Source organism: Drosophila montana, unplaced genomic scaffold, assembly GCF_035044405.1.
Source record: "Drosophila montana isolate Dmon_TW-CO22-7 unplaced genomic scaffold, ASM3504440v1 contig_3363_1, whole genome shotgun sequence".
Lineage (NCBI taxonomy): Eukaryota > Metazoa > Arthropoda > Insecta > Diptera > Drosophilidae > Drosophila > Drosophila montana.
This window is the reverse complement of record NW_026998249.1, coordinates 8,181-18,012: the sequence shown is the minus strand read 5'-3', so window position 1 is coordinate 18,012 and position 9,832 is coordinate 8,181. Positions and strand designations below refer to the sequence as shown.

At 41.0% G+C, this 9,832-nt stretch overlaps 1 protein-coding gene and 1 pseudogene across 1 annotated transcript; both read left to right on the top strand.

Annotated features, from left to right (window-relative positions):
• The first annotated feature begins 2,022 nt into the window (after positions 1-2,022).
• On the top strand, positions 2,023-3,378 carry LOC135434546 (uncharacterized; annotated as a pseudogene).
• A 2,204-nt stretch (positions 3,379-5,582) lies between these two features.
• Positions 5,583-9,020, top strand: LOC135434544 (uncharacterized). The gene is made up of 3 exons (XM_064691155.1): positions 5,583-5,605; positions 7,100-7,645; positions 8,975-9,020. Exons 1-3 carry the CDS (start codon positions 5,583-5,585, stop codon positions 9,018-9,020), a joined length of 615 nt encoding a protein of 204 aa, XP_064547225.1.
• The last annotated feature ends 812 nt before the right edge of the window (positions 9,021-9,832 follow it).

Sequence of the window (9,832 nt, the reverse complement as noted above, 5' to 3'; positions counted from 1 at the left end):
TTGCGGATGTACCAGGGAGCCCCAGCACTCAGTCTGAGTACCTTCGCTTGGAAGACACTTATTTTCCTCAAGTGGGATTTTGCTGCCGTGCCGAAAATTTGGCTTGCATAGCGCCAGACTGGGGCCAGGAGGGTTTTATAAAGCAGCACCTTATTGCTCAGAGAAAGCTTGCTGCTTGCCTTAAGGAGCCAAGCCATACTTTTTAGTTTTTGACGTACGCTGTGGCATGTTGTTGCGATGTGTTTGCTCCAAGTGAGCCTGCGATCAAGGTAGACTCCCAGGTAGCGATGGCCGTCTTTATGCTCAAGAAGTTCGCCTTGGAGGAATACTCCTGGCGAGGTATCTCTCCGGATCGCGAATGTGCAGCATATCGATTTTTGCCTGTTGATGGCAATTCGCCACTTTGATGCCCACGTCTCAAACTCGTGCAGGTATTCTTGTAGTTGGTCAGTGGCTTGGTAAACACAGCTGGCTTTTGAGAGGATTGCTGTATCGTCGGCGAACGTGGCGAGGTTGAAGCTATCCGGATTCTCCAGTGTCGTCGGGTCCACCGTCGGCATGTCGGCTGTATAAACAGTGTAGAGCCACGGAGCAAGGACACTGCCCTGGGGGACTCCAGCTTGGATTTCCTTGACTGCAGAAAACGTGCCGTCGACTACCACTACAAACTTTCTGTTTTTGAGGAAGCTGTGGATTATATGAAAAAGAGAGGGGGGAAGCAAAGTTTTTATTTTGAACAGGAGTCCTTTGTGCCACACTCGGTCAAACGCTTGTTTGATGTCAACAAATGCCGCGACGCAATACTCGAGGTTCTCGAAGCTGTCGAGGATGAAATCCACCACTCGGTGGAGCTGCTCCGGTGTCCCATGCCGTCTTCGAAATCCGAACTGATGCCTTGGTATGATGCGCTTAACACAATCCAGCTCCGACACTCTGGCCATTAATATTCTTTCGAATATTTTGGAGAGGGTCGGAAGCAGGCTGATTGGTCGATAAGATTCGACTTGCGTGAGCGATTTTTTGGGTTTTGGAATCATGGCAAACTCCTCCTCTAGGTATTATAAAAATCAGCCTTATCCTTATCAGGTACAGAGGTCAAACAGATTCTTTGCAGCAATATATAAACCTGTCTTAAACCTTTTTGAATTGTCTGTAAACACTTCATCTTTTCCGACAGTTTGAAAGGAATCATACATCTCCATAAGAAAGGGAGTAAGTTCGATGTCGAAGATTATATAGGTATTTCCAAATTATCTGCTATACCTAAAACTTTTAAGAGATTCATAATATCTCAACTGCAACATTTATGTAGTTCTATTATTTCACCTTCCCAGCAAGCGCAGATGTACAACCACTAACTTTCTTGAGTTTACTTCGCTTGTAATTGATGGGTTTAAGAAAAGAATGCAGGCTGACGTCATCTACACTGATCTCAGTAAGGCTTTCGACTCTGTCAACCACTCCTTGCTGCTTCATAAATTATGCCTTCTTGGCTTCCCAGTCAATCTCTTGAACTGGATTTCAGAGTATTTGCGTAACAGAATCCAAAAGGTTCTTTTCAGAAATTCGTTTTCTAAACGTAGTCATCTTGGCCCGCTACTCTTTACTCTTTTCATAAATGACCTTCCCTCGATACTGTCTCACTTTCGAGTACTAATGTATGCTGACGATGTGAAGTTATGCCTTGCATATAAAGATATGGCATCATGTTATCTTTTACAAGCTGACATTGATGCATTTCAGGCTTGGTGTCTAGCCAACCTCTTAAACTTAAACTGCTCCAAATGTAAGGTAATGAGTTTCTATAGAAGCCCTCCACAATTGGCTTCTTATATCCTTGATAGCTTACCGTTCGAGCGTGTTAACAGTACTTCTAATCAAGTTAATGATCTAGGTGTCATCCTTGTTCATAAATTTAAATTCGACTCTTATGCTAAGACCGTGGTCAATAAGGCCTGGCCTTTCATCTGGCCTTTAATACTTCACACGACATGCTAGCCGACGGCTGTTCAGACGAACGGAATGCCGAAGTCCCGGCTTGCTGATGCTGACACGAGCAGCGAAGTTAGTCGCCAACCAGCCTTCAGCAAGGCTGGTCGATGGTGCTTTGGGTCGCTTCTTTTTCGAAGTACATTGAGCGAAAAAGTTTTAAACTTACGATCGACGCATAGTACCTTACCTTATCCATTAAATGCATGCTATATTTAAATGATACATTTCCCTAGATACTAATGATAAATGTTACAGGAAAATTTAAGAATTAAATAATTTTTTCACAGAGCGCATCTTGTGCAATAACTATGTTAGGAAAATAGCACACATAGATTGATTTCACATTTGTTTTTGGACAGTGTTGCGAAGTTCTTGTCTCAGCCAATGGCGTGCAAGTACCTATGTTTGAATGTGTGAATTATGCATGTGTCGGAGATGAAGAAGTAATATTATCATTATTATGTTTGTAAATAACTAAGCAATGGTCAATAAATGAAATTCGAAAGATACTAGCTATCGATATTTTGTTAGTGTGACCCAAGGTTGCTGAGAGCATAGTCGGAGAGCGAGAGAGACTCTCAGATGAGCATGGCCCAAGTGTTGTTGTAAAAAGAAGGAAGCACAAAAAGAAAAAGAAAAAAAACGACGAGCAAAGCGCCGGGTAAAGAGGACGGAAAAAAATTAGGTCCAGTCATTCTGTGCGTGGAAACCAAAAGACAGAGACTTGGGACTTGCTGTGCTTTGGCAATCACTGGCGTGCACTTTTCGAGGCGCAGAACCGAAGTTTTATGGATCTAATTCAATCGATGCAGGCATCAGGAAAGGCTGTTGAAAAATTTGTAACCCTGCCAAAGTACAATCCCGACGCTGTGTGTGCAGATGCTGCGGCCTGGTGCAAAACGGTGGACATAATCATGGCTGAGAATCCGATAGAAGGGCAGCGCACTTGTGATGGCACTCAGTGACTCGCTTCAAGGTGGAGCATCACAGTGGCTATCGCAGATCTGCTACACGGGAATCAAATGGCCTGAGTTTCGAGAGCTGTTTGTTCAGCGTTACGAGGGAATAGAGACGCCGGCAGCCATTTTGCTGAACATCTTCAACGGGAGCCCAAAGCCGAGCGAGTGCTTGTCTGTATATGGCAGCCGCTTAGTGACGTCACTGCTGTCTAAATGGAAAACAATAAATCTGGAGGAAATAGCGGTGTCCGTTGTGCTAGCCCACGCATCCAAAATAGACAACCGACTGCAGCGCTTGCTATTCACTACCAATATCAGAACACGCAGTGAATTGGACCAGCAGTTGCGAGCGTATGCGTTTGGCAAACGGAACGACTACTATAGTGTGGATCACGCCCCCCCCCCGAACGGAAGATGCAAAAATTAACGCCGAAGCTACACTGCCATTTCTGTGGCAAAGTTGGACATAAAATGGCGGAGTGCCGCAGCAGGAAAACTGGAGAGTGGAACGCGTTCAAGGGAAGTCAGACGCATGGCAACGCGACACAGGGCAAAGAACGAGCAGCGGTGACATGTTTTAAATGCGGCAACCCTGGACACATTGCATCTGTATGTACAAAGGGTACCTCAGCGTCGAGTAAGAGCGGCACATACGAGAGGAGGCGTATGATCGACTTGAAAATGTGTTGAATGTCCTGCACATTTATGAAACCAAGTGTTGAATATCTGGGGTACAAAGTTGAAAATGGCGAACTAAGGCCGAATCCGCGGAAGATAGAAGCTTTGGAAGCTTTGCCACCACCACAGTCAGTGACTCAACTAAGACAGTTCATCGGTTTGTCTTCTTACTTTCGGCAATTTGTTCCACGATTCTCAGAGCAAATGAAGCCGCTGTATTTACTGACCTCTAAGAACAACCAGTTTTAATGGGAACCAAAACACAAACAAGTACGACAGAAAATCATTTCAACACTAGTGAGTGAGTCCGTTCTGATAATCTATGATCCACAGTATCCTGTTGAGTTGCATACCGATGCTAGTTCGATAGGGTATGGTGCCATATTGATGCATAAGTAAATGGCAAATCGAGCGTTATCGAGTATTATAGCAAATGCACTACAGCGGCAGAATCAAAATACCACTCATATGAGTTGGAAACGTTAGCCGTGTTTAATGCTGTAAAACACTTCCGCCATTACCTGCATGGCCGTCCTTTTGTGGTATACACTGATTGCAATTCTCTGAAAGCTAGTCGAAATAAGATTGAGTTATCGCCTAGGGTACATTGCTGGTGGGCATATCTACAATCATTTGATTTTAGCATAGAGTATAGAAAAGGGAATCATATGGCACATGTAGACTTTCTTTCGCGCAACCCCTTACCTGATGATAGACATTCAAATGTGGTAAAGAATAAGGAATTGCGCGTGGAACTAGCGGAAATAACGAATAATTGGCTCCTAGCAGAACAGCAGCGAGATGAAGAGTTAGCTGAAGTAATTTTAAAAATGCAAAATAATGAATTGCAGGATGAGATTGCAAAGACATATGAGCTGCGAGCGGGTATGCTGTACAAGAAAATACAAAGAAATGGTCGAACCAGGTGTCTGCCTGTAATACCCAGGGCGTTCAGGTGGTCAGTCATCAATCACGTACACGAAGCTATAATGCATCTCGGCTGGGAAAAGACTTTAGATAAGGTGTATACTCAGTATTGGTTTGAGGACATGTCAAAGTATGTGCGAAAGTTTGTGGAAAATTGCATCACATGCAAATTGACGAAACCTGCCACAGGCAAAGCACAAATAGAATTGCATTCCATACCGAAAATCGACATACCATGGCATACGATACATATTGATATTAGCGGAAAACTAAAAGGCAAGAGTGATCGCAAGGAATACGTGATAGTGCAGATCGATGCTTTCACTAAATTCGTGTATCTTCATCACACTCTTAGCCTTGATACTGACAGTTGCATAGAGGCAGTAAAATCTGCCATATCTTTATTCGGGGTTCCAAATCGTATAATTGCTGATCAGGGTCGTAGTTTAACAAGTAATGACTTCCGACAGTTTCGCGCGAACGGTCAGGTAGAGCGCGTTGTGAGTACCATGAAAGCAATGTTGACGGCTGTAGAGACAAGTAATCGATCTTGGCAAGATGCAGTAAAAGATGTTCAGTTGGCTTTAAATTGTACAACGAATCGAGTCACCAAGGCCAGTCCATTGGAGATGTTAATTGGATAGGAGGCAAGACCTTTGGGTATGATACCTTTAGTGGAAGAAGAAAAAGTAGATGTAGAAGGTGTTACAATTCGAGCCCAACGAAACATGATAAGTAATGCTGGGTATGATAAACAGAGATTTGATAGGGATAAGGCCAAAAGTGTGAGATTTGGCGTAGGCGACCATGTCTTGCTCAAGTGTGAAGAACGTCACCAAACGAAGTTGGATCCTAAGTTCAAAGGACCATTTTTGATAATTGAAGTACTTGAAGGTGACCGTTATGTGTTAAAATCTTTATCTAGTAAGAGAACGTATAAGTATGCTCAAGAACAGTTGCGGGCTATGCCAAGTGGGCTAGTCGCAGCTGAGGTGGATCACCTGCTCGAGGGCAAGGCTGATGAAGATGTACCATGCACTGTGGCGCCGGTGGGTGCGTTGAATTGAATCATACACGAAGGCTACGACCGCACCACGATGGTCAACCGATGGCACAAGTGTAGGCTAGTGAGAGTCGAACATGGCGTGCGGCGCGGTTGATGTCGCGTGGCGGGGGTCAAGAGGGTCTAAAGAGAGACCATGACGCAAAGAGTGCGTGAGAGCGTTGTATTGAGACAGCAAGAGCCTTAGAACGTGGTATGAAATTGATGATATGATATTGAGAAATGTAAAAGAAATATGAAAGAGTGATGGTACGATGGTACAGTGGTACTAAAGAAGAAAGAAATGTTAAAGAGCAAGATTGAAAAAAAAAAAAAGAGGACGTGTGGCTCTAGTATGATGTAAGAATAGAGATAAAGATTTGAAAATGAATTTGAGTTAAAATTATCTATTGTTAGAAGAAATTGAAGAACGAATGTAAAATTAAATGTTAAGTAACTTGAGCAAGGAAGGAAGCTACTAAGTATTTGGTTGTTATTATGTACGGCACGACACACGAGGACGTGTGAGTGTCAGGAGGGCCGTGTCGGAGATGGAGAAGTAATATTATCATTATTATGTTTGTAAATACCTAAGCAATGTTCACTAAATGATATTCGAACGATACTAGCTATCGATATTTTGTTAGTGTGACCCAAGGTTGCTGAGAGCATAGTCGGAGAGCGAGAGAGACTCTCAGATGAGCATGGCCCAAGTGTTGTTGTAAAAAGAAGAAAGCACAAAAAGAAAAAGAAAAAAACGACGAGCAAAGCGCCGGGTAAAGAGGACGGAAAAAAATTAGGTCCAGTCATTCTGTGCGTGGAAACCAAAAGACATAGACTTGGGACTTGTTGTGCTTTGGCGACGAATAAAAAGGAAAATGAATAAGGAAAACGAAGGACACGATGTGCCATTGAATGCCAACCTTACTCCGATACATGCATAACTACATCAAAATATTTATATATGTGTTGTTATTCACTGCTCGGGCTTTGGCTGGCAATGAAATAAATTTGGTTAGTTTTCTAGCGCTGATCATGCACCTTTCCCAAATTTGTATTCACATATGAAAATATGTTGTTATGTATGTGTCGTAGATGGTTTACTGTATGCCAATGTAGATGTGCGTACGTAATGTTGTGGCGACATATAGTCACGATAAATTCCGTTATAGCTCGCTATGTCTGTTTCCAAGAATTTGCAATTGAGTGTAAGCATAGCAGCAGAGACAGAGAGAGACTGCTGCTGAGTGAGGTCTGATCGTGGAGCGCTGACTGAAGAAGAGTAACGGAGAGAACAATAGTTGCACTATTTTGAGTGACTAATTGATTGGTGAAATGGAACTAAGGAAGAATGAGAAGTCAGTCTGCTCGCGCTGTTGACACGGACAGAACTTGCTGTGCTGCCAAATTGCAACTACGATGGATAACCATATCTATACTCCGACATCAGATGTGGGATCTGCTTCACCTAAAGATCAAAGCTCTGATCAGTATCTTGCAGCGCTAAGACACCAAGGGCACCAGCAGCGAATGGGAGTGCTTCATATGTTAAGTTGCCTAAATTTAATCCTGATTGTGCTGACGCGAACGTTTCATCCTGGTGTACAACAGTAGACCGCATATTTACAGACAACGTGCTCGAGAGCAGCGCCCTAGTCATATCTTTAAACATGGCTTTAGAGGGCAGTGCGTCACTGTGGCTGTCACAGATATGCTATGCCGGCATTACTTGGATGGAGTTTAAAGAGCTGTTTATTCAACGCTTCGTGGTCATTGAGATGTCTGCTGCCATTATAATGCATGTTTTGAACGGGCGTCCAAAATCTGGTGTTGCTGAATATGACAGTCGAATTGTGACTCTACTTATGTCTAAGTGGAAGACAAAAGATCTGGAGGAATTCGCAGTGTCGGTAGCGTTGGCTCACATGGCACAAATTGATAAAAATTTGTTACGTTGGGTATTCACTACTAATGTAAAAACGCGCAACGAGCTACAACAGCAGTTACAGGCACACGGTTTTAGGAAGCGTAATATAGATGAGGATGGGTATACAACAGGACCAGAGCGAAAGAAATCTAAACTTCTGTCAGTGTACATACATTATTATTAACATTATTAAAACTTTGCTTTTTGATCTTATCTCTATTTACTTATTAGCTACCTCCTATGTTATTTTGTTTTATTATATTTATTGTTTTTATAATCACTTTTTGATTGTTTTCTTTTGCATCCAATGTTTTATATTTTGTATGCTCCAGACACCTTTATATGGATTGCGTGAAACCTGAAATCCTTCTACGTCTTTTAACAAAAATCTGTAATTTCGCATTACCTTGACTATCATATACGGTCCTTAGTGTTTCGAAATCAATTTTCTGGATGCGCCTATGGTTGCGTCAAAATTTTTTACCATTACATAATCACCTTTTTTTAACTTTTTAGGTTTTGTTTTATTTTTGTTATACAGTTTCTCGTATTTTTCCTAGGCTTCTTTTTGATTTTTCTCTGCTTCTTTTCTGATTTTTGTTAGGCTTTTCGTTAGTATTGTTGAATTTATTTCGTCTAGCTTTTCCTTTAAACTATCTATGACTGTGCCTTTTTGTTGTGTTCCGAAAAACATTTTACTTGGAAACTGTATAATGCTACGATGTTGTGTGTTGTTAAGTGCGTATTCTACTTCGTCAATGATTGTGTCCCAAAATATTTTATTCTCCGGTTCTACGAGTTTTTAAATCATTGGCCCTAAACTTCTATTAATCCTTTCTACCTGGCCATTAGCTTGAGGTGATCATGTCGCTATATTAATATGTTTAATGTTCGTTTCTGTCATAAAGTCTTCAAATTCGTTCGACGTGATACAACTGCCGCGATCGGAAACGATGCAACGTGGTCTGCTGTATGCCTTTAAATATTCTCTAAACGATGTGATAACTTCTTTTGTGTTCGTTGTCTTGGTAGCAAATAGTATTTCGAACTTTGTAAATTCATCTACTATGACAAAAATATATTTCTTTGTCCTTATATTGTCCACAGGACCGTAATGGTCAATATGTATTAATTCAAACGGTTTGCTACCTTTTGGGATGCAATGTAGGAAACCTTCTCCCCTTTTCTAAGATTAATAGTTTTTGGGGGTTTTCCTTGGCAAATGACTAAATTTTCTTCAAAACTGTTTGTTTCTATTATTAAAATGTTGTGACATCGGCTGAGTGCGTCTACGTGCTGCATTTTGTTTCCTGACCTGTGTACTAAATCGTAATCATAATTTTGCAGCTCGAGAGCCCACCTAGCTATTCGTGGATTTAAATCAGCTCTTTTCAGAGTTAAAGTCAGTGAGTGACAATCTGTAATAATTTTGAAATGTTTACCTTGTAGATATATTCTGAATCTGCGCAGTACATGGATGAGAAATAAAAAATAGGATGAAGTTTTCTATCTTCTTTTTTCTGAAATCGCAAGGAAGTCGCAATGTAATTTTGTGTCATGTCTATGATCGTAAATTGCTAAAATTGGGGATGGTATAAGTTTTTCTTTAAGTGTTAGAAAACATTCTAGTTCCTTTTCTTCAAAACAAAATAGTTTTTCTTTTTTAATTAAATCATATAATGGTTTAGCAATTGTTGAGAATCCGTTTATGAATCTACGAAAATAGGAACAAAGTCCAAGAAAGCTCTGAACGGCGTGTACCTTGTTCGGTATGGGAAAATTTTTTACGGCTTCTATCCCCTTTTCGTCTGCTTGAATACCATTTTTTTAAATGAGAAAGCCCAAGTATTTCATACTTGATTTTGAAAACTCGCATTTATCCATTCGTAACTCTAATTTATTCTGTATTAATCGTGTAAAGATTTCCGCTAAAGTGTTTAAATGCTCGTTTATATCTTTACTAGCGACCATAATGTCATCCATGTAAACAATAACTTTATTGACTTTGATCATGTCGGAAAATATTTTATTGATGAAACGTTGAAACACTGCAGATACATTTTTGACTCCCATGGGCATTCTTAAGAATTCAAACTGCCCTAAAGGTGTGACGAACGCTGTATATTTTACCGACTCTTCCTTAACGAATACATGAAAATAACCATTCTTTAGGTCTAGTTTTGAAAACACAGTTTTGTTTACTTATTTATCTAATAAGTCATCGATATGTGGAAGTGGATAGTTGTCTTTAGCTAATACCTTGTTGAGTTTCCTAAAAACTATGCATAACCTCATGTCTCCAGTTTT